The 25,159-nt window shown below is 41.1% G+C and overlaps 3 protein-coding genes across 5 annotated transcripts; 1 reads left to right on the top strand and 2 right to left on the bottom strand.

Annotated features, from left to right (window-relative positions):
* Positions 1 to 1,458: 1,458 nt before the first annotated feature.
* On the bottom strand, positions 1,459 to 4,300 carry mrpl15 (mitochondrial ribosomal protein L15). The gene is made up of 5 exons (XM_005738839.1): positions 4,101 to 4,300; positions 3,800 to 3,957; positions 2,785 to 2,950; positions 2,020 to 2,143; positions 1,459 to 1,911 (listed from the first exon to the last, which is right to left on the bottom strand). The coding sequence occupies exons 1-5, from the start codon at positions 4,203 to 4,205 to the stop codon at positions 1,574 to 1,576; spliced, it is 891 nt and encodes a 296-aa protein (XP_005738896.1). The 5' UTR covers positions 4,206 to 4,300; the 3' UTR covers positions 1,459 to 1,573.
* Positions 4,301 to 5,431: 1,131 nt separating this feature from the next.
* LOC102195983 (lysophospholipase 1) lies at positions 5,432 to 9,568 on the top strand. The gene is made up of 9 exons (XM_005738835.2): positions 5,432 to 5,803; positions 5,922 to 5,953; positions 6,058 to 6,123; positions 6,302 to 6,349; positions 6,441 to 6,511; positions 6,598 to 6,671; positions 8,408 to 8,509; positions 8,859 to 9,035; positions 9,124 to 9,568. Exons 1-9 carry the CDS (start codon positions 5,735 to 5,737, stop codon positions 9,181 to 9,183), a joined length of 699 nt encoding a protein of 232 aa, XP_005738892.1. The 5' UTR covers positions 5,432 to 5,734; the 3' UTR covers positions 9,184 to 9,568.
* Positions 9,569 to 10,506: 938 nt separating this feature from the next.
* Positions 10,507 to 20,269, bottom strand: LOC102195331 (regulator of G-protein signaling 20-like). 3 transcript variants are annotated; one of them, XM_005738833.2, is made up of 5 exons: positions 20,107 to 20,269; positions 18,932 to 19,092; positions 13,810 to 13,893; positions 13,491 to 13,725; positions 10,507 to 11,406 (listed from the first exon to the last, which is right to left on the bottom strand). In XM_005738833.2, exons 2-5 carry the CDS (start codon positions 19,087 to 19,089, stop codon positions 11,212 to 11,214), a joined length of 672 nt encoding a protein of 223 aa, XP_005738890.1. In that variant the 5' UTR covers positions 19,090 to 19,092; positions 20,107 to 20,269; the 3' UTR covers positions 10,507 to 11,211. The 3 variants fall into 3 exon arrangements, with proteins under 3 accessions (XP_005738890.1, XP_005738889.1, XP_005738891.1); XM_005738832.1 differs by lacking the exon at positions 20,107 to 20,269 and adding an exon at positions 19,182 to 19,410; XM_005738834.1 differs by lacking the exons at positions 18,932 to 19,092; positions 20,107 to 20,269 and adding an exon at positions 16,148 to 16,298.
* Positions 20,270 to 25,159: the final 4,890 nt, after the last annotated feature.

The following is a 25,159-nucleotide window of genomic DNA, read 5'->3' as shown; positions in this document are numbered from 1 at the left end:
CAAGGCAGCAGATAATCAAATCGATCTGCCGTGCTCAGCACCGACAACAATGTCTGAATGTTTAATTAAACAGTGTGAACTGGTTAGACTCAGACATTAGATTATTTGGAGCAGAAACCAGACACAAAACGCCAGTCTGAAACAAATCTTTTTAGCCAGCTGATTGAGGAAAATACTTGATTCCACTTTGTCATTCTTCTGTGCAAACCTTCAGGCAGCCACACGCTCACAGGGCTGATGTTTGTGCCTCTTTGCACATAACAAAAAAAAAAATTGTTTAGCTCGCTCCTTTTCTCTCTGTTGCTCGTCTGAGACCTGATACAAATTCAAAAGGATCTGCTGCTTTGAAGATAAGAGCTGTAGTTCTGCCATAAACAATGATTGTGCTGTTTCTTTCCTGTGGCGTGATTTATTTAAAGTATTATGCTTTAAGGATTTGGGCAGGTTTTCCTGGCAGGGCCGGCTGTGTATGTATCCACCGGCCGTATTGGATACTTGAGGATTCAGGAAAACACTCAGGGAACCACAAGGAAAGTCATCAAAGTGAAACCTTTGGCTCGCGGGGTGAAAATTTACTTTTTCGCTGAAGCTCACCTGAAAAATTATCTTTTTTTTTTAAACGCTTAACGAAAACTTTGCATCAGTCCTTTTTCTATTCTTGCATAATTAAGATCTGCCTGCATTTACTAAGGTGGCAGTGGGGGTGGGGGGTGGGTTTAAGACAAACACAAAGCTCGTGGTGGTGCACACACGCACAGGCATATGCTTCCTTTGATAAAGTGTTTTTATAACAGCACAAATTCTATGGCAGCCTCCCTCAAGACAATATCTGTGCAAAATACCAAGTTATTTATAGGGAGTGTGCCATTTCGACTCCAAAAAAATAAACATGAGCGTAATCGCGAGCTCAGGAGAGATGCGATGAAGCTGCAACCAGTGAGGTTACACTCCGGCACAGGCTTAATTTATAGAGTGCGAACAGGGGGCAAAATAGAAATCTCATCAGGATGCATTGAGTTTTATTAGATATGAATGATGTCTTGATTCGGCTTTCATGTCTCCAAAGCATACAGAGGCAAGGTTGTATGTATGTTTTTTGCCTGTGATTGTGTTCCAAAACAGGGGGAGGGGGAGGGATCTTTTGAACGTCCACACCAGGATACAGCTGCCTGTGACTAATTTCAAACTCCCCTTCTAGGGCCTAGGCAACCCATTTCACAAGTAACACACATCACCAGGCATCTGTTTCCTGTTTTCATTCTTTGAGTTATCTTATTTTCCTTATTTCCCCCTCACCTGTTACAGTTCACGTTCCTTCCATCATGCAGCACGGGCCACGGTCGTGCTTGGACACGAGGCCGTCAGATGTTGGCCACCGAGTAGTACTCATCATATGGTTTGTGGCATAAATTCGACTACATTTAACTGTATTAATAAAAGATAATACAGTGAAAAATATATTTTTCAACATAAAGTTTAATGGCAACACACAGACTACAGTTTTCCATACAAAATGAAAATGCTTTCAACACCCCCAGCTCCCTGTAAATAAACAGTATTTTTCTCCTAACACCTACGAGCTGTAATATTTCAGCAGTTTTTCATCAGTTGGTTTCAGGATCTTCTTCTCAGGCATGTTAACAACCCAGCCTGGAGAAAGGCCAAAGAAGATCTGTCGTATATCCTTCCTCATGGCCAGCATGTGATACAGTTCATCCTTTGAAATATCTGGCAGAATGTAACCATACTTCTGTGCCAGGGCTAGCCGGGCCTGCTGGATTTTGTCCGGGTCTGCCAAATAACCCCGGTTGTCAGCACTTGTGTAATAAGGGAGCATATTCTCTCCGGGCAACATTCGCTTTGGGATCGGCTGCCCACGGACAAAAAACGGGACGGGCTTGATGAGGATATCTGTAAAAAGTGAGAGCACATTTTCAGGCCTTTTATCTTAAAAAAAATATTTTAAAATAAAATACATCGACTTGGACAAGTGGATAAGATCAGTCATTAATGAGTTACCGAGACTTATCGGATCGTAGAAACTGGTTGTGATGACCCCTCCGTTCCTTTCAATAGCAGCTATGGCTCCTTCAGTCGCTCTCTGAACCTCAATGTTGATTTTTGCAGCAAAAATCTCAGCGCCCTGGAACAGGACAAACACGTGAGCTTTAGTCAGAACTGGCTAAAATAATAACCTAAATAAAAATACTGAGGAGTCAAGACCAGCATCTTAATCTGTTACTGTCACAGTGACAACACTGTCATGTGGTGCCACCTACTGGTATGTCTACTGAAATTCTTCAGTTCTAACCAATTGGATAACCTCACAGTGATTTTAAAGCCATTCTTAAAGAATAAAACCTTTGCTGGTCAAACTATAAGCTGTTTAAATTGTTTTATTTGTCTTGCAGCAGCTATGCATAAAGTCTTCAGCTCACAGGCTCTACTGATGACAGAGAAAATACATTTCTGTGTTTTCCTCATCAATATTTAAGATGTTCTGCTCATAAAACAGATAAAGGAAAAGAACAGGTTATCCATTAAGAAACCTTTTACTTTCAATTTCCATGGAAAGGAGAACCTCTGGTGTTTGTAGCATAGCATTCATAATTTATTTGACCTCAATAATCACGTCTCTCAAGTCTTGTTTCTGTGTTGACACTAAATACGCCAGGAAGTAGCTGTTTGTCCTCAGATGATTGTTAAATGATTTTAAAATCAGCTGTGATGACAAATCAAGCTTCCTAATTTGATCTCTATGAAACAGATGAACAGATCAAAAACCTCGTCAACAAGCTGGACTCCATAGTCGCGCTTCAGGGGCTGGATTGTAACTCCTCTGGCGTTGACGAGCTGGGTCAGGTCTATAGGCTGAGTCGGGTCGACTCGTCCCAGATCGATCAGGTACTGCAGCCGTTTTAGCGTCAGAGGGTGGTACTGCGGACGGCGACTGAGGAGAAAGAAGTACAAATCGATATGCACTGCTCAGAAAAATGAAGGGAACGCTCGATCATAGCAGCGTAACACAAACTGAGTTAAACTTCAGGGATATCAATCTGTCTAGTTAGGAAGTGGAAACCACTGTGAATTCATTCGAGGTGCACCTGCATCTTTGCTCTCTCCTTATCCCTCATGACATGACTAACTTTTGTTTATTGCTACTGGCAGCATGAGATGGTAACTGCAGTCCATTCAGGCTGCACAGGTAGTCCAGCTCTTCCAAGATGACAGATATGCAAGTGACATCGCGAGAAGGTTTCCTCTGCCACTCGCCACAGTCTCCTTATATCTCCTCCCTTCAAAACTGTGGAGGACATACAAGGGGATGGGACATTACATGGGGCAGTATTTGATCTTTTGTGCAAGAAGGAGAGGAGCAGCATTACCCATGCTCTACAAAATGACCTCCTGCAGCGTGCTCAGGCACATTTCTGGCTGTCAGACTCCATGAATGTGGCATGAGGGCCTGATGTTCTTCAGTGGAGTCTGTGCTCTCATCTATGAACAGAACAAGGTGCCAGTGGCAGACCTGTCACTCCAGGTGTGCACTCACAAATGGCAGTCCACCTACCACAGCATGACTCTAATGCTGGTATTAAGAGATCAGTGTGGGTAGTGCTGTGTAGATAAGGTGTACTGACTGACAGATAAAACTGGTTATAAATAAAGCTTTGTGTTTTCTGATCCGAGCTTGATGGCAACCAAGTGCATCTGTCATTTATGCAAATTCGGCGTGCCTCTTACTCAAGCAAGCACTCATCGATTAGCTTCACAGATAAAAGGCATTTGACGCCTTTACCTGTGCCCTTCATTGAATCCGTATTTTGGTATGGCCAGGTAAAAGGGGGTCTGCCCCCCCTCGAAGCCCAGCCGAGGTCGGTTCCCTCTCTGCCGCTCTCCTTTGTGTCCTCTGCCGCTCCTGTTGCCACCATACTGCCCTCTGCCCCGGCGTTTCTCCTGCGACACAGGAACATTTAGGACCATCTCCTCTTGCTTGCACATAACCTCATGAGAACAACTATCTCCGCTGGATTACTTTAGCTGACATTAGCTGCGTTAGCCACAGATAGCTACAAAATTTACGAGAGATTAAAACTTACCGTTTGCCGGGCTCCTGGTTCAGGCCGTAGGTTCGCTAAGGTTATCCGCGGGAGGTTCTGCAAAACATCCAGTGCTTTACCGCCTGGTTTCTTAGGGAAAGACATGTTTCGGTCGCTCACATGTCAAAGGTAGCAAACCAAGGGCATAGAGGTGACGTGACAAAGACGGCAGCGGAAGTATTTCTCGTTGACGCTGTTACGTTTCAAAATAAAAGATTTGGGAGGTTTGGCGCTCCTGTTTTCCAAAATAATCCGTGTTAATATGCAATTTTTATTATTTAGAAAACAGCCAAAATGGTCTGGCTCACGATAATATTAATTAACATATTTTGAAAATGTCCCAAGCAAAAGCCAAACGTTGCCAGAATTCTTACTAATATTCAACATTCACCATTATTTATTTATTTTTACAACTTTTCCCGTAGTATTGTCTCTGCACACCACCACTGTGGATTTTAAATCAAACAATCAATATGTGCAACGACTAAAAAGTGAAAAATGACTTGGGGAGGAGGAAAAAATTACCTTGGGGTTGCATCAGGAATAGCATCCAGTGTGAAAAAAAAGTCTTCCAAGTCAAAACATGTAGAGCCACTTTCAGTTGCTACTTGTTTGTGGATGTTTCTGCATCCAGTTGTTCCATTTCATAGCCAAAAAGCATGCTCTGTTGGGTTGAGATCAGTTGACTGACTTGACTGTCGAAGAGTATTCTTTGCTTAAAACTCTAACCTAAACAAAACTCTTGAGTTGCCTTTGTAGCTTGCTTTGGGTTATCAGTAATCACTTTTGCGGCATTTGGCTGAATCTGCGAAGAGAGTATTTGTACACTTCATAATTCATCCTGCTGCTTCTATCAGCAGTTACATCATCAATAAACGCTAGTGATCCATTTCCACTGGCAGCCATACATATCCACACCATAACACTGCCCCCACCATTCTTGACAGATAATGTGGTACACTTTGGGTTGTGATCATCCTGGTACAAATTCACCTCGGTTTCATCGCTCAAAAACATTTTTTTTCCAGATCTGTATTGGCTCTTTTGGATGTTTTCTGGAACAATCCAATCTAGTTACCACAGCTCTGCAGATCATCATTGTTCTTGGAAGTAGCTTATGTTTAAATATGTAAAGGTTCTTCTTTTTTATTAGTATTATTTATAAAATTTTGAATTGTATTTCTTCAGCTGTGCAGTCACATTATCTGTAATTTTCAAATACAGAAGTGGGCTGTGGAGGATTTAACAGCCCTCAAAGAGTCGCTCATCGACATTTCGCTCACCCAATGGCTGATGTGCATTTGTAATCGGGCCGCTAACGACATCCAATCAAAACGCGGAGGGGGCGGGACTACGAAGCGTGCCTGTCTTTAGCGAGTAGAACCCTAACCGTCGGTGTGGTTGTTTTTAACATCACATTTCAACTTCTAAGAAGAAATTGACGACTGCCAGCAGGGACAGGGGGCAGCGATACTTTGACCTCCATGGTCGGTCGGTATTTTGTCCTTCAGCTGTTTTATATTTGAACGGCAGAGTTGGACAAATCTTGACACGGATTGACAACAAAGGGGAGGGCACCGTTATTAGCTAAGAACAGCTAACTTCTCCCGACATAACAGCTGCCTCAGCGCTGCATGTGCGGCAATAACATGTCAGCGCCCTTACCTGCCATTGTGCCTGCTGCCCGTAAAGCCACTGCAGCGGTGAGTTAACAAGGCGACACAGGTCATTCACATGTTAGTGAAAAAAGCAGCTGTTATTAGACAATAAAGAGCCTAGTTTGTACCAGCATGTGCGAATAGGTGTTGTTTGTTTTGACAGGTTATATTTCTGCATGGCCTTGGCGACACTGGGTATGTAGAGAGATTTGTTTACGTCTTGTGTGTAATATTGGTGTTCATTAGGACCCAAGACACTTTTGCTTTCACCTTAACTATAACTGTGTCCAAAATGACAGACATGGCTGGGCAGAAGCTTTCGCAGGCATCAGGATACCACATGTGAAATACATCTGTCCACATGCGTAAGTATTTAGAGCAGTTATAACAGGAAAAGCAGGTTTTGGGAAAGTTTCAGAAAGACCGTAAGCGCTTTATGTAGACTTGAATGCTGTATTAAAGGCTGTGAAAATGTATAAACCTGTTGACACATGTAGGGCAGTTAGGGCAAGCCATGATGTTACTCTTTTCCACTGATTACAGTCCCATCATGCCTGTTACTTTGAACATGAGGATGAATATGCCTTCTTGGTAAGCCTCGCAGTTAAGGAGCATTTTTCAATTGAGAGTGTGGCTGTTGCATGTCGGATGAGCCTCACATGTATCTGCTCCCTTTCTGCAGGTTTGATATCTATGGGCTGAGCCCGAATGCAAATGAAGACGAGGCTGGAATTAAGAGAGCGTCAGAGAACAGTATGTTGAAAGAAGGATTTTGATCCTTTTCAGGCCTTTTCTTTAGTCATATTCAAACATAAGGGGTTTCCTTAATTTCATTTCAGTTAAAGCTTTGATAGACCAAGAAGTGAAGAATGGGATACCTTCACACAGGATTATCCTGGGCGGATTTTCGCAGGTAAGTGTGGGATGTGCAGGAATGATATGTTATATAACCTTGTTTTTTTTTTTGTGTGTGATTTACAGGCAGTGTTATGATGGCGCATTACTGCCACTGAAAGTAAAAATAAAAAAATAAAAAAAATCACTGGGTGAGGGCTGGTAACATCTTGCGGAAAATTATTTTTCTTTTAAGTTTACTTACATAAGAGAAAATTGAGAGAAAAACTGGTGATTTCATAGGAAGAAAACAGCAGATTTACCAGAGAAATGTGTCAAATTGATGAGAAAAAACGTGGAAAAGTTGTGCATTTAATTTTTTTTGTTTCAAGTACAAGATATTTACAGATTTTTAAAGTTAAGTTGGAAAGAAATTCACAGCCATGAGAAACACTAAAAGAATATGAACAGCACTTCCTTTTCAGTCATATTTATCCAGGCAGACAAAAAGCTACACTCAGTTCTAATAAAATATGTACTCCTTCGACCTGGAGTAACAGCACCAGTCGCTGCGTACAACTTTAATCTTGAAAAAACGCTTGATGCTAGGTGATGTTTTCTTTCAACTGCAAATGTGCAGTGAGGAAGGTGAGTATAATCATACGAACCACGTCTTTGGGTCCGTTAATAGTAAGCGCTTATCAAGGAAATATTAAAGCTACTTTTGGTTGCTCCCTCATGCACAAGGTCGCCACATTGGGTCACTCCTTATGTTTGCTTTGGCTGATATTTTACACCGGATGCCCTTCCTGATGCAACCCCAAAGGGATTTGTGTCTCCTTTTAGTTGAATGTGTACATAACTAAGCCATGGAGCCATAGTAGGAGGCAGTTATTATATAGTGTATTATTATGCTGTAAGCAGTTAATACAACAGCAGCCATCTAACATAGACTGAAAATAGGTTAAACAGATGTACCGTATCTAAAGCTTAATAACTGTTTGTGTAATCTATACAAAAACGAACTAAAAATTGAACAATTTGTTCTTATGCTTATGCGCAGGACTATTTTTTTGCTAATCTGTTTCTTTCAGTTGATATCAAACAGCACGATAACTGAAAAGATTAACTTGATTTAAATTATGGATGTATTTTGTGTCCAGGCACATCTTAAATTTAGGCAAGAAAAGCAGAAAAAACAACTAGGCGCTGTTTTCATGTATTTTAGGCACTTAAAATACAAATAATTTATTTCCAAATAAATTATTTTAAAAGAACAAAAGAGGACTAGAGCCTTTAATCATGCAAACATACTCATGTTTTGACACTGCTAAATGAGCCTTGTATGTAAATGTGAATTCCCTTTATTTGACTGACAAATGTGTATTAATGAAGAAGTGTATTTGTCATGTTTCCTCTACAACCGCATTCTTTGTATTTGTATCCTCTAACAGTGAGAAAGGCCTGTAGTGTCACAAACATTCTGACTTAGATGAGTTACTTGTGTTTTCTTGGAGCTGTCATACTTGCACTGGGAGTTGTTTATTCTTTATTTAGTTGGGTATGTGGCCGTTAGCTCCCACCTGTGGATTATCCCATAGATTTAAAAGTCTGTTCAGTCGTTTATCCAATGAAAACTGACACACACTTAGGTTTTGCTATAAAAACTGGACTGTTTAAATCAATCAAGTGTGGATTAATCAAGTGCTGTCCTCAAGCTGAGGTTGTGTTGATGTGTAGTTGTAATCTGTTGGTGTTGGGCTTAGTATCTTTGTGAGAACGATGTTTTTTTTGTGTGTGGTTTTTTTTCCCCAGGGTGGAGCGTTGTCTCTTTACACGGCTCTGACGACTCAACAGAAACTTGCCGGTGTGGTCGCTCTCAGCTGCTGGCTTCCTCTCCACAAATCCTTCCCTCAGGTAGAAACATTTCTGAGGGTGCAACCTACGCTTTTAGACAGATCCACCTGAAATTTGTAGTTCTTAAAATTTTTGATAATTGACACTTCATAAAGTTGTGAATGCAAGTATTTTCTTTTGGACCGGTTAATAATAAGCACATATATGAGTGGGGTTTTATTTTACTTTGGGTTGATGTCTAATACATTTAGTAAGCACTGTATATATACATGTAATGCTTCAAATTTTTAATTAATTTTTTTAGCAAACTACTCCTTCAATTGGATTACACTACCGGGATATCCCACAGCCAGCTCACATTCACTCATAATCAGATAATAAAAATAATCCTAATCTGTTCTATTCTCAGGCGGCTGCCAACAGTGCTAACAAGGACATGCATGTCCTGCAGTGCCACGGGGATGCCGATCCCCTGGTTCCCTACGCATTCGGCATCCAGACAGCAGAGAAGATGAAAGGTCTCATCAATCCTGCCAACATTACCTTCAAGTCATACCGTGGTCTACCTCACAGCGCGTGTCCAGAGGTGAGGGTGGGAATAAGAAAAAAAAAAGGCACATTTGACCGTGGAGCTCCGTCTGAAATGCTTTTTGCATCTTTTTGTGTATTTACAGGAAATGGTGGATGTCAAGCGATTCATAGAAAAGCAGCTTCCTCCTATCAGCGACGAATGAACACGAGTGTGTCCGCTCACCTGATCAACATCAACAGAGTCCTTTGAGCTTGACTCCAGTGAGACTACACGGACTCGAGGACCACTGACTTACTTAATTAAAAAATAAAAGAAAGGAAAAAAAAAAAGAAACCTGCTGCTACTCATAGATAAGAACGGGGCTGTCAGCCTGCAAGAGGCATGACTGTACTGATGCTGCATACTGACCTGGAGCCACACACAACCCTCAGTGTTACAGTAGAGTAACTAACAGTAGTTGCTTGATTGTGAAGCTACTTTTCATTGAGACGAGCCATTTCTTGCAGGAATTGTATGTATTATAACAACTAGGGCTACATTTCATGGTTTAATACCTACTCTCTCACAATAAATGGCCTGTTGTTAAATGTTTTTCTTTTTCATTAATGTAGCTCTGGTCTGGTGATGAATTATTAATTAAGGCACATCGCCAAGCTAAAAGGTCAAATATTTATTGCTGCCAGCTTCTCAGATTTCTTTTTTCCTCCCTTTAGTGGTCACCACATTGAATCATCTGCCTCCATCTCCCCCTATCCCAGCGTCCTCTGTCACACCAACCCCCTGCATGTCCTCTTTCCCCTCATCCATGAATCTTCTCTGAGGTCTTTTCCTCCTGTCTAGCATATTCAGCATTCTTGGTCAAGCATATCCACTATCCTTCCTCTGCACATGACCGAACCATCTCAGCATTGCCTCCTAGACTTTGTCTCCAAACTCCCTCTGATATACTCATTTCTACTCCTGTCCACTCTGGCCACTCCCAGTGAAAATCTTTAGCTCGGCCTCTCGTCTTTTTATCAGAGCCACAATCTCCAAACCATCATAGCACTAGCATATTATAAACCTTCCCTTTGGCTCTTATCTCTAGCCATCTTTTACAAATCACCCCTGACTCTGGTCTCCACCCGTTCCACCCAGACTTTACTCTCTTTCACTTCTCTCGTGCACTGTTTATTGCTTTGGATGGTTGATCCCAGGCATTTAAAATCACCCCCCTTCACTTTTCCACCTGCCCCCTTCGCATTTAAACACATGTAGTTTGTCTTCTGCTTTCTTTCATTCCTCTCCTCCTGCATTTGGGTTTACATAATTGTAGATACAATATTAGCACCTGGGATTTCATCAGCCTTCTTACCTGATTAAGTAGGACAGCCAATATGTTGTTGGCTGTCCTAAAGTGTAAGTCGTTAATGAAAACTGTTCTTAACACACTGCAAAAACTACAGTACTACATGTGCGATACATAATGAGGTGAAAGCATAGACTCTACTGTGAATGTTCATGACACATGACAGGAAACGCAACGTATGATTGTGCTTTATTTATGTGAGAATTCATATAGTTATTTCACACAAATTTTTAAATACACAAATATATCAGTGGTCATGGTCATGTATTCAGTTTGTTTTTCCCTGTTTTGCTTAAATTAAATATAGACTAGTATCACAGTATTGAAACACAAAGACAAGATCTATTTCTGGGTATCAGCTCATCAAGTTGTAAAAACTTTGATCTTTGAGAAGAGCTAAAAGCACCAACGTGTGAAGTCATTGTCGCACCATTCGTTTTAGACCAAAGGTGCTAGTGTAGAAGATCTTATTCCAAGGCACTTTCCTTCTTCTTAATTTTACCGTTAAATAAAAACTACTACTTTCTACAAGAACTGGATATGCATTAAGGCTCACAATATACCTAAATACAAATGCAGTGCTCACAGATACATGCGTTCCCTCATTAAACAAGGTAGAAAAGTGCAATGTCAAGCGTTAGGGAGTATATAAAAATATAGATATGTTTTAGACAAGTAACTGATGCTGAACCGAGCATTTGTTCTTGTTTGCTCCAAAGGTTTTGGTAAGCTAATCGTGGGTAAATAAACAGCAGTTACAGCTGGATAAGTAGTGTTCATTTTCACGTCTGTCTTTCTTTAAATAGCAGGACTCCAACATGAACACGAAACTCCTTCGGGTGGGACGCATGCGCTAGAAAGCATTGTGTGGCAGTGGAGAGTCTATGGCTCAGCGGGAGACTGAGACTCCTCCAGGCTCTTCAGCAGATCTGCGTACGCAGATGAGTTTATAAAGCGGGGGTACGAGTCTCTCTGCATCAGCGTGTAGATCTGCTGCTGAGCATCGTCGAACGTGTGCGAGGTCGGCTCAAGCATATTGCGGTTTATCACTTCTCGGACGCGTGAATCCAGACTGACCTGGAGAGGACGAGGAGACAGAAGAATGTTCAATAGCACGGATGATGGATTAAAAAAAATGCACATATAAAAGGACAAAACAACTTCCACACGAGGATTTTATACTCTGCGTGACACTTTCAGATGCTTGTTTAACTGCTCGTTACTGCAAATGCCTTATTAGCCAATCACACGGCACCAACTCAATACATTTAGGCATGTCGACGTGGTCGAGATGAGCTGCTGAAGTTCAAACTGAGCATCAGAACACAATGTGATTTAAGTGAATGTTCCAGTTGGACTGGTCTAAATATTTTAACTGCAGATCTAAAAATGGTAAATGGCCTGTATTTATATAGCGCTTTACTAGTCCCTAAGGACCCCAAAGCGCTTTACATATCCAGTCATCCACCCATTCACACACTGGTGATGGCAAGCTACATTGTAGCCACAGCCACCCTGGCGCACTGACAGAGGCGAGGCTGCCGAACACTGGCGCCACCGGGCCCTCTGACCACCACCAGTAGGCAACGGGTGAAGTGTCTTGCCCAAGGACACAACGACCGAGACTGTCCGAGCCGGGGCTCGAACCGGCAACCTTCCGATTACAAGGCGAACTCCCAACTCTTGAGCCACGATCGCCCCAATCTACTGAGATTTCTCCACGCAACCATCTCTAGAGTTTAAGCAGAGTGGAAAAAGAGAAAAAGAGGAAATATCCTGTGAGCCTCAGTTCTCTGGGTGAAAAAGCCTTGTTGATGCCAGAGCTCAGAGAACGGTCAGCCTGCTTTAAGCTGGCAAGAAGGCGACAGAAGCTCAAATAACTTATAATAATGTTATAAGAAAGATATACAGAAGAGTGAATAAACAACATGCTGAATCTTGAAGCAGATGGCCTACACCAGCTGAAGACCACTCCGAGTGATCTGATGTCCGCTAAGAACAGGAAACTGATACTACAGTTCACACAGGCTCACCAAGACTGGACAAAAGGAGATTTAGATTTCTGTTGCCTTCTATCAGCAGTTCAGGCTTCTGGTTTAATAATGTGTGGGATATTTTCATGGCACACTTTCAGTCTCTTAATACCAACTGAGTGTCGTGTAAACACCACAGCCTACCTGGGTATTGATGCTGACCACGCCCATCTCTTCATGACCACAGTGTTCAAATCAGAAACTGGTCTTTTGAACATGGCAATAGATTCCAAGGTGACCAGATCTCAATACAATACAGCAACTGTTTGATGCTGTTGTGTCATTATGTAAAAAATCTCAGAGGAATGATTCCAGCACCTTGTTGAGTCTGTGCTATGATGAATGAAGGCAGTTCTGAAGGCATAAGGGGTCCAGCCTGGTACTAGCAACATGTAACTAATGGAGTAGCCAGTGAGTATATATCAACGAGGCTTCCTGCTACCAGCTTGAAAATGTAAAATTACTGCTTTAACCACTTTTGACTCAAAAATATCTACTTACATGCCTTCTTTTGACATAATCCATAAATTAGTAAGGTGACTTCAACCTGTTAGTTCACATGCCTTTTATATGTTGTTTAGTGGTCTCAAGCTAGTCTTTTTTCCTTTTTTATGACTGTTGGCTGGTTTATGTTACTGGTAGCTACACTTGCTGTTGGTGGGTTATTAACAATACTGTTCTTGCAGCCTGTCATTAACATGATATTTATAATACTCCACTTGTTGTCAGTGCTGTTATACTTTGACACCCTGAGTCTATATACACTCTACACCCTAAAACAGCCACTGTGAGACTTTTGGTGAAGCTAAAAAAAAGGAACATAAAAGCTGCAAAAGCAATCTGCAATATTACACCTCAGGAGTGAGAATGTGTTGATTGTCAGCATTTGAACTGTAGTAAAACATATGTGATAATATGGTTGCTACTTGGGACAAAGAAACTGAGCTGATTATTCTTTCATCCAAAATTTTTTTACAATAAGCTAATCTGCAGATTATGAAAAATGTTTTGATATTTTAAAAATGATAACTTATCATAGCATATCTGAGAAGATCAAGGCTAGAGAACACATTTATGATGTTCTGTTGATAAACTTATATATGATCATTCTAAGTATTATTTATTCACCTCTTTAGGGGAAAGGATGGAGATGAAGTCCTCATAGATCTGGCGGACTTTCTCCTCGACCACAGTCTTGTTCGTCTCCTTTTTGAGCTCCTCGCAGGCGAGCCAGAACATCATGTTCTCCTCGCTGAACTCTGTTCTCAGGAACTGCCTGAAGCAGCTTCGCCCGGCTGCACTTTTCATCACCCTTTCAAATGACATCGCCCAGGAGCGAGTGTCTTCCAGAGTAGGCTTTGGGCTGGAAAATAAAAGAATAATGGATGCGTTGGCATGTCACCGAATTTCCACAGCAATGTCACAGATTCTGTATCGCTGAACTCACCTTTCTTCGCAATTAGTGGTTTTGTCCGTCCTGCTCTCAAACGTGGACCTTTGTATTGTTTCGTCTTCGTTTCTAACAGTCAAACTGAAAGACAAATAACACGGAGAGCTTTGACGTTTTGATCATGACTGTTTTTAAAGCAGTTTGTCACCCGGTTTTCAGTTTTTCACCCTGCAGCTTGAGCTAGACATTCAAAATTGGAAAATCTTCTAATGTGACCATTTGTTATCAGACAGAATAAATACATGTTATAATTCAATGCACGGCAAAATACATGTGGAGGCTCTTAAGGAGACATGAAAACACCTGCTGTTGTTTGAGTTTGTGTCACACTGGGCCTACGATCAGAACTAATGGGATCCGTAGCTACATTAGCCATGCAGTGTGCTGACATTACCATCAGGATTAAAAGTAATGCATTTGTTCCTCAGTCGCTGTGACGTGCATCACGACTGTATTTGTCCTTACAGCCAATAAGAGAACATTTTTAACATTTTGCTTGTGGCTAAACAATTTAGAAATAAGGGCCGACTGCTCATAATTTGTTTGCAGGTGTACCAGCTAGCCTCAAAGCAGACATTGTGTAAATATGTTACATGATGATGCAAGTAGCAACCTCTGGAGCGGAAAACTGCATTTCCTCTAGTGGCCACTTGAGGCTGGCTCCATAATAGAGTCAACATCCACAGACTTCTGTGTTAAAATGCCCAAATTTAGAGCACGTTTATAATCTGGTATTTTTTAATATGTAAAACTCATTGTTCAGGATACTGGCATTAGCAGCCTAGCTGTGCAGATTCACAGCTGTCCAAAAGTCAATGCACTGCACCGCGGTTGTACTTTTGTGGAAAATAGATTATCTGACTAATGTCATGATGACTAATGTCACTAATGTCATGTCTGTGAGGTGTAGCCATCCAAGATGTTTGTGCTTCAGCTTTGCTGAGTTAAACTGTAGTATTTTTTTCCTTTTACTTTGGGCTTCAAATCAAATCAAAATGTATTTATATAGCACATTTAAAAACAACAGTTTTGATCAAAGTGCTTCACAAATTAGGAAATAAAAATAAGACAAATACAACGCAAGACGAGACAAACATAGAAACCAACCAAATGATAATCAAACTATCTTACATCAAAGCCAGAGTAAAAAGATGGGTCTTTAAATGAGATTTAAAAGACTGAACAGTCTCAGAAGAGCGAATGGCAATAGGGAGTCTTACAACGTGGGAGAGGTAGCTAGCAAGTGGGTCAAAGGGTAACAGTTAGTTGGTTCAATGGAATATGGCTGTCAAAGACAATAACTTCAGTTTTACTGTCATTCAAGGTTAAAGAGTTTTGAGATAGCCAGGTTCTCACATCATGAAGACAGTTAAACAATGTATGCAATGGATCTGTGACATTCAAACCGCTTATTAGTAGATCCAAACTTTTCACACAACTCTATGCACTATGCAGTAATTGGTTTGACCGCAATCTCCCCTGCATACCAAAAGTATTCTAGAGTCAAATGTGAGGCCATCTGTTGAGCAGCTAAAGCTTGGCCCACGTTTGGTTCATCCAACAGGACAACGATCACAAGCACAGGAGCAACAGGACTCTATGTAGTCCTGTGAAAATCTTCTTTTTCACATATAGCTAGAGCCTTGTAACCAGGCTTGCTAGAACTAGCTGATTACTTAACACTCCACCCTCTTGTCCAGATACAGTTACTTCTGGCTCCCAAAAAGCCACCATGGTGGTGACCAATACACTAACCTTAAGGCCTCAAAATGCACAGGCCAAAAGCAATGTGATGGTTGTGATGGCCATGTTTTTATGGTGTGCGCTCAAGAGCAGTGTTTTTCTTTGTATAACTCCTTTCGATATTACATTATAACTCTGCTAACTCTTTACATTCATAGGGAAAGTGACATACCCCAAATGCATTATATGGACTTTAAAATTTCTCCAGCAGCAAACAATCAAAAACCTCAGGAACCATTGGTTTAATATTATACAGTCTAGCCTCATGACTTCCCTTAAATAAAACTAAGAAGCCAATCCCAAATGGTACACATTAAAAATGGGCTGGTGTCTACATACCCTATATGTAGACACTAGACTGAGATAATATCAAAACCCAGAAATACTTTAAATTTCATGCAATCTTCAGTCAAAAAGTCTATTGCAAACACTGATTTCCTACAGTGTAGTGTAGCAGGAGCACTATGCATTCTATAGTTTCTTCTTCATTTGAAATGAGAGAACATTTACAGCACGTTCAGGCTGATCCACTGGGAACGTTTCTGTAAAAAGTATAGTGTGTCAACTGTCCAGCTCATCCTGTGAGTCTCACCTGTGTGGAATTAAAACATTCTCTCTGCCTGAAGTAGCAGCTGGCTGTCGGCTAATTGGTTCAGGTGAGAGTCCATTGTGAGCCATCCCACCTGGGAATGTGGTGTTTGAAGCTGTGCAACAATTAAATTAAAGTCATACAGATGTAGAATAAAAAACTTATTACTCATCCCCAGCGGAGTGAATTATCGCGACCACGTTCTGCATACAACAGGTCGGCTGTCCTCAGAGGAAGCAAAAGCAAATAGCTGATAATTCCAAAACAGGTTTAACCCCCCCGAGGCCTCCATCCGACGAGAGCCGGCGCCGGTCACGGGGCCACTGAGTTTATGTTTTTCTGGGTTGCTGTGTGGATGGTGCTGCTGGTAAATGAATGAGAGGTTGGAGTCAAAAGGGAGGTGCATCTGTTGTTGAGCTGTTACTACAACATACGTCTCATTTTATTCCAGACGGAAACTATTAGATTTTTATTTGATTTAACGTTTTCTGGTTTATGTCTCTGCAAATTAAAAATCATTGTTTGGACAAACCAAGACAGTTGGCAGTGTAAACTTTTAATGACCACTTTCTTCATGATTTGCTGTTTGTGGAAGCTTTTTTGGGAGCAGGGACCACTTACAGAGGACAAAATAGTCCTAATAACAAACTGAATATACACCTTCACTACCATTTGTACTCTTATGCTCAGTACTATTTGCATTCTAAAACTTTTCAAGCAAAATACTCCAGACATGTGATGTGATGGCTCAAAATCATATGAGAGTTTCCATAGCTTCAGAGTTAAAAACATTAGGCTCATGCTACTGCACAAAAAGTCCTCTTTTAGAACATCAGGTGTTGGCATCGAGGCTGATGGAAATATGAACACCAAACATTACCATCAGATTTGATCCACCATCTGAATCACATTTGAATGGCAATGGCTTGATTTTTCAGTATTAAAATGATCACAAACACACTCCTAATGCAGTAAAAGCATACCTGGACCAAACAAAAAACACAAAGTAGTTGTCTGTGAGTCATGGATCGGCCTCCCAGTAGCCTGGACCACAACATTACTGAAGCAGGGTGGGGTTTGAATGGCCTTCAAGAAGCCTGGAGAACTATTCTGAAGACTACTTAAAGAAATTACAAGGAAGCTTGTCTAAATAGTTCAGGCTGTGTTGAAGAATAAAGGTGTTCATACCAAATAATAACTGTCAAGCTCATCAAAATTGTACAAACTCAGTTTTTGTCTTATATACTGTGTTTCCATGTATGTTTGCACATATTTCAGTAACACATGCACCCAATTCCCATTTTCCGAGGAAGCTATACAGCCATGAGGGCTGGCTCAAGACTTTGCACAGTACTGTCCCTATCTGTAGATATACCCATTTTAGTAATACAACAATCTTATTGGTTGCAGAGCTCTATGGATCCTGAATCGCGTTTCGAGAATCCTGCAGCTCTGTTGGGAAATGAGTTGTGAAAACACTGGATTAATGTGATGACTGGTTGTTTTCATGGGCCACTTACTCAGCAATCAATAAACTCAGTGTTACATCGGAAGATTTTTCTGTTTAATCTATCATAAATGACAAAAATGCTATTATAGTCTGTGAAATCTATGTGATAGCATTGCCAAAAACCGTAAACATTGGCATTGTGAAGTCACGAAACCAGAACACTTTAAGGTTTGGGTGTTTTTTTTTTCCATCAGGTGCTTATCAGCTGAACCTCTCCCTTCTCTCATGCCTCTTGACAGGCTATATGTAACACATTTTGTCATACTCGCCATCTTATTATAGAGCATGAGTGCTTTATTTTGTTTGTCATATTCTTGTTTTTAACTTGAACAGGAAATTCAAGGAAACTGCTGCATATTTTTATTTCTTTTTAAGACCGGTTTCATTTCCTGTGCATATTTCATTGCTTTTAAAAGAACTGTCCTTTTAGTTTTATTGCTATCTATTATGCATTGCTATAGTTGTGTAGTTGTGCTTGCATTCTGTTTTAGATTTCTAATTGTATTTTTTCTTCTTTAGTTTTACTTAGGTGTAGATAAAATACAACACTGTACATTCTGGCTACGCTTTAGTGCAGTTCACTGGGCAGGGTTGTTCAGCGTTTTTCGAGCGTAGCGCACTCCTTTCTGTGGCAACTAAAGTGATTTAGTTTAAGGCCACTTTGGTGCCTTAAACACGTGTTTTGGAAGTAAAAATAACAATTGGTGATCAGTGGGAGACATGAAAGCAAAACAGAGATACTAAAATTGCTCAAAAACAAGATCCACTTGAGTGGGGCTGTGGCAGAGACATAGAATAATGCGTGGAGACAATGGCACTCAAAGCAGCAGCTCACTCAGGAGCAACAACAGCACCTTGCATTCCTATGCCCAGCCCTACACTAGCTGAAGAAGGCAACTACCCTCCCCTTCACTATCTTCTTTCACTGCATGCAGCCCCCAACCAGCTGCAAACGACACCCTCCCTCCCGAATTGTACGTAGCCACACCATTTGACATCTTGCTCCTTGTACACATGCATGCCATATGCCCGCTGCTTGCTTAAGTCCCACAGTCTTATTAGCTGTGAAATTAGCTACAGCTGACACCAATCAGTCCTGCTGGACCAATTTTTAGTGAGTTCAGGATTCATCTCGGCCACACAACAACAGCTAGCAACTCATGCAAAACTCATGAACCCGTGAAATTTAAGGAAATGTAATTAATGAGAGGACTTAAGTCATCAGTGTATAAATCTGTGTGTGGATGTGTGGGATTCAGTGGAGTGTTTCTCCTTACCAGGAACAGCTACAGCAGCAGCACCAGCAGAAGCAGCAGGCATTTGAGGCGTTGGTGGGGGTGTTTCCCATTCTGTGGCGCGCTTGGAGGACACTGGCAGCTGCTTCTTGATGAACTTGCATCTGTCTCTTACGCATCTCCTCCCGCTCTGAGCCCATGGGCTGAAAGCAGAAGACCACAGTGAGAGAGCTGCGCGGAAAGCAGGGTGGTGGTGATGGTGGTAGGAGAGGTTTCACTGGAAGATCATTACCGCATTAAGCGGAACCATCACACGCAAAACATCACAGTCCAAGAAATCGCAAGAGATTAGAGATCTGACAGCCGGCGCGCAGTTCTAAGGAGGATTGAGAGGAGGAAAAAAAGCGACTCAAGCCTAAATGATACGGAAATCTCGTGCTGAAATCCGTGCTTGCTAAATTGAAACTACCTGAGGTGAATAAACGTGTCTTGCGGAATGCGCGAACACTTCACGATCTGCAAGCGAGAGGTCAACTTTTGCACAATGCAACAGCAATCGACATGAAATATATAAATATATGAATGCAAACAGCTCGAGAAGCCAGTGGATTTTTTTTAATCAAGGGTTTGCTGGATTATGCTGAATGTAACAAAACCCAATGTGATGAGCAACAACCCCCGCCCCCCCTGTTCCCCCCCCCCTCTCTCTCTCTCTCATCTCCCCTCTCCGTCTGTGAGGGATGAGCAGTAATGATAGCGACAAGGCGTTACTCCTGGACCGCAGCAATCGCATCCTCGGGAGGATACACGATACAAGGAAAACAGTCTCCCTACAGCAAGCAGCCATTTATAGGAACATAATGCAATCATTATGATCAGAAATACTGATAATTTCGCGTCCACTCACATTATTCTCTCTCCCTTTAGAGGCAAAAAGAAGCAGCAGATCTGCTAATATCTTGGTTCGTTTAATGATCGATGATTTTATTTAAGCACGGATGACAGTGTGCACAAATTGTTTAGAAATAAATTCTAATATTCCTGGTTGCTGGAGGAACATCCAGATAAGAATGCTTCAGCCTCACTGGACCCTGTAACTACCCGCCTTATTTTCCAAAAAAGAAAAGAAGAAGAAGAAGAAAAACTGCGCAAACAGTCGTGCTTTCAGTCGTTTTTAAGACGCTCTCACTGTTATAAAAATATAAATGTGTACTCACTGTGTCACCATGAATGCCAGAATACAGGTGATTTTTGGCTCGATCACGTCCGTCTGCCTCGGCTTGACACAAGCCAGTTGGTTTCCTCTATGCGCATGCGTTTCCTGCAAGTGTGAAAAGATTTTTCTGCGTCCATGCATTAACTGCCAGAACACAATGTGCGCTGTCTGTTACAGCAATGGCTTCTTCTTGACAGATGGGGCAGGAAGTCTATTGCGTGGCACAGATAATAAACAGAGATTCTTGTAAATTATTATTCATGGGGGGTTTTGTTTTTGGAGGCAATGAAATGCTGCTGGTATATAATCAATAAAGTTTCTGCGATTGGGTCAATTTCTGTTGAATTGAATTATGAAGAAACGTAATATATTCTTAAATCGTTGCCTGTATCACTCATAATCTGGTTGGTAATGCATTTATTTTACTGGGTGCATTTTTGGATTCTGGAGTCAGTGGTGGCAGATATTAAGACGCTGTAGACGTCACAGCCCTGACTAATTTAATCAAACATCTGGAAGATCCAAATCAACATCTGCACCTAGTGTGCTCCCAGTGTGGTCAGCACCACTTGAATCCACCAGAGGGCAGCGGCGCTCTATTTAAAAACGCCGGGGCCTAGCAGCAGACCCCCAGGTGATGCTGAGCCCAATGGAGGGCAAATCAGGAGAAGTAAAATTCGATTAAGTGACTGTTAACTAAACTGAATCTAAATGATAAAAAGCAATCACTGCACTTCTTCAGCCATGACAAGATTCTGCTTTATGTAGAGAGCAGGCTGCATAAACCCATCTGTCCTCATGCTGGGCTGAAGCCAGGATTTTAGATCAGTTTTTATCTCTAAAAATCTCTGGCTTTTATTAACCATTTATTCTACACAGTTCATTTAACCACTCAGTTATTTGTCTTTTCAGAATGTGCAATAGGCTTTTGTGCTGAAAACTAAAACAGAGTCACATATAATGCTGCAGTTAAGAAAATGCGCTGGAGCTTTTTAGATGAATGCTACTTTTTATTGTACGTCAATCCATGTAAACCTATGTAATTTAAAATAATTTAAAATCAAACCTATTGTTTTTGAAACTCTGGTGTCAGTCTCCATACTTTTGTTGCAGCTTCTGAGTCGGGTGGTAACACCATGTACTGCAGTGATAGGTGTACATGGTGTTACAGTAACAGATGGGTAAACATAGGTGTATTTCTAAATGACATCACCTCACTAATGCTTAGTGTGACTGGATTATAAATTGCTATAGAATATAGAACATCTCAAATCATTTTTTACAGCCCTGTAAAAAGTATTTGTTTGTTTTTTTGCATATTTCTCACATTTAAATATTTCACATTATCAAACAAATTAGAAAATTAGACAAAAATAACCAGAGTAAATCCAAAATGCAGCTTTTAAAGGATGATTTCATGTATTAAGGATTTTTTTAGTTATCCAAAACTTACATGGCACCGTGTGAAAAAGTAATTGTCCCCCAAATCTAATAACTGATTGTGCAATGCTTAGCAGCAAATACTGCAATTAAGCCTTTTTGGTAGCTGGCAGCGAGTCTTTCACTTCACTGTGGAGGAATTTTGTCCCAGTCTTCTTTGCAGAATTGTTTGAATTCAGCCACATTGGAGGGTTTTTGAGCATGAACGACCTGTTCTAGGTCACGCCAAAGCATCTCAATCTGGTTTAAGTCTGGACTTTGACTTAATTACACTCTAAAACCTTCCTTTTTACTTTTCGAGCCTTTCAGAGGTGGACTTGGTGGTGTATATTGGATCATTACTTTTCTGCATAACCCAAGTGTGCTTGAGCTTTGGGGCCAAACTGTCATGTTATGCTGTGTTAGTAATAAACAAAGCAAGCCTGGGAATCCAAGGTTTCCAGAAATCATTAAACATATAAATATGGGACTAGGAAACCCCCAGCTTAGAGGGATGACTTGACAAAGGACACATGGAGACTCAGACAAAATACACAGAAGGTAATGAAGGAAGAGAAAACAGGCGCACAGCTGTAGAAAACTAACCAAACACAAGACTGAAAGAACAGAACAGGAACACTAAAGGGAACTAATACATCTGAAGTCATCTATAACTAACACAAGAAAATACAAAATAACACCATTAATAAAGAAGTATAAAATAACACAGAACATGAACATAAATTATTTCTCAAAACTCAAAAGGAATAATGAACTAACAGAAAACGCAAAACCAAGGGCATGAGACCCAGGGACCGTGACACACAATGATGGCTGGACTTTTGCCTTCAGGTAGAGCTTCTATTAGAGAGCAAAATTCATGATTCCATTAATTACAACAAATCACCCATGTCCTGGAGCAGCCCCAGACCACCACACCACCACCACCATGTCGTCTTGGTATGGTTTTATGTGTACATATGTGCAGGAAGAAATCAGGACTGTAAATGTATGTTATTTATCAGTAGTTTCAGCAAATAGAGACATTCATTCTAGTCTTTCTTAACACAACTGTCACATTTATCCAGGGTCTGGACCAACTCTAGTAGTACGCTGGCTCATGACCATGTCAGGATGGGGTTGTGTCTTCTTTTGCTTTTGAACCAGGGATCTATTGCATGTAGAGCAAACATGCAATTAACTATTTTGGAGCTAAAGATTCACAGGTAAATACAAACTTCAGAAATAGCGTTTCCTGCCACATTTATCATCTCATGGTGACCATTTGTATGAGTATTGCCATCAAGTTGTGAACCATTGGGTGAAATGACCAAACTGCATTCAGTTAAAATCAGCTCCAACTCCTACAGCAATAAAATGCTGTGTTTATACCTGTGAAGGATCTTAGTGGCTCTTTCAACACTGCAATTCAAAGTTTAAAGGCAGAGTTCAAAAATAATTTCAAAGTAAGCCTTAAATAAAAATTTTGTGTTATTTGCAGAGTGCAAAACACCCTGGGTCACAAAAAAGAACACAAAACAGACTGCAAAAGGTAATATAGAAAACACAGTTTTGTTCTCTGCAGTTGTAGTCTTTGAACTTGTGGACACCAATTTAAAAGATAAAATCTATTCCGGAGACAGCAGCTTTTCATGCTGTATTATTCTGAAGTGTTGCGTAATCTAACCAAAAGAGAATGTTTTCCTGCAGTGACGTCGCAAGGCTGCAAAAATGAAGCCAAACCACAAGTGCAAAAAAAGTGCTGTCCCTGAATGGCCACTTGAAGCTGGCAGTCAATTTCCATAGACTGCCATGTTAAAATACCTGACTGTAAATGAGAGTCAACCATGTTTATGTCCTGGTACAAGCAAAGGGGAGGAAAACTAATCACACTGAATATGCTTATTTTTTCACTGTGCAGCACATTTTGTGAAATGAGATTATGCACTTCAGCTGAACTGGCATATGAAGCTGTGGAAATATGCTAGCTGCTTGGCTGGCAGCAGAGGGGGAATGCCCATGCCTTTCCACTTTGTATGTGTGACGCAGCTATAAAACATACTCAACACACACAGAGTCTCTCGCCCTAAGGTTCGCAATAAATCAAACATCTCGTTGCTCTAGTAATCTTTAAGAGGAATTGCCTCTTTAATGCCGCCTGCTCTCCGGTGAGATAACTGTTACTGTGATCTACTGCTGGAACATGCAGTTATAAGCACATGTGTGAATCTTTTAATCTTATCACATGGATGCAAGCGCCTGTAACCTGACAGCCAATAGGGCTCTCCGATATGGGTATCATTTTCAATTCAGTATGGTATCAGTCTCAAAGCTTGCAGCCCTGTACAAAATGATCCAGCCTTCCAAAAGACATTCAGTAAATCACCCACCCAGCTGTCTGTCGAGGCAGTTTCCAGCAGAGTGGAACGCACGAAATGTGCAGCTACACTCGCTCCCGTTATCATGTCTCTCATTTCACCATCTTCATTAAAAGTCATTACTCCTGCTTTGGTAGTGAGTAAAAAATCTTCAAATGAGTTGAAAGTAATTGTTTTTCTCTCATTTTTTCCTCAGTGATTTAAAATAGAGTTACACACTGCAAACTCCTCGCCAGAGTTTATCTCAGAGTTGCAGAAGTTTCCACTATAATGACTTTACTTCCTTTTTTTTTATTATCAGCTCTGCAGCTTGACTGACCATGTTGGGCTGTTGCATATCTGAGTGAGTGGGAGCCAGAAATATCCCGAAGGCCCCTGCAGGGCACTGCTGCATAGTATGTTTTTTTGAAGAATATACCTGAATGTGTCCTCGGGTGAATCACATCCACACAGCTGACGGATGTGGCTTAATCCTGGGACTCTAAGTGAAAGTAGACATGCAGAAGCAGAGTACTTAGTAGCACATGAAAGCCTTGCTCATATATTACTGGATGGGAATTACTTGTGGATTTTCTCATATATAACTTTAATGTTGCAGCTGCTAAAGGTTGAGCAAATTTGGTTAACTTTATCGCACATTAATGTTCCCCCTGGGATCAGGAATGTCCCGTCTTAATCTATAATAAACTTGTATTTAATCTTTTCGGCAGCATAGGGAAAGGCTGGTTAGCGCCGTTTCCTCACAGCAAGGAGGTTCCTGGGTTTCAATCCACCAGCCAGCAGGGGCCTTTGTGTGTAATTTGCATGTTCTTCAGGCCCCATGTGGGCTTCCTTCGGGTGTTCCAGCTTCCTTCCACAGTCCAAAGATGCACATGTTAAGTTAGCTGGTGATTTTAAATTGGCCGTAGGTGTGAATTTCTGCATCTGCATGAGTTCTAGGACAGGTTGCTATTGGTTACTCCACCACTCACTCTATGACAGCTGGGACGTGCTCTTGCATCCCTGTCACCCTGACATGGATAAGTAGAAGAAAACGAACGGATCGATTGTTAATATTGTATTATTAAACTATAAGTAACCAAGGACTAACGAGATCTTTTGTGGCTGTCTTGCTATCTTTGGTTTCCACCACATTGCCAGAGTCACCCACAGATTGCGTGGAAGATACTGACTGACATTTGTTAACTATCCAACAAACTGTAGTGAAACTTGAAAGAGTGCAAACTGCAAATGGAGAACATCAGACTTTGAAGTAAA

The sequence above is a fragment of the Pundamilia nyererei genome, unplaced genomic scaffold (genome assembly GCF_000239375.1).
Source record: "Pundamilia nyererei isolate P.nyererei 1_Seehausen unplaced genomic scaffold, PunNye1.0 scaffold00087, whole genome shotgun sequence".
Taxonomy (NCBI): Eukaryota; Metazoa; Chordata; class Actinopteri; order Cichliformes; family Cichlidae; genus Pundamilia; species Pundamilia nyererei.
Note: the sequence above shows the minus strand (reverse complement) of the source record. Positions and strands in the feature narration are given on the sequence as shown.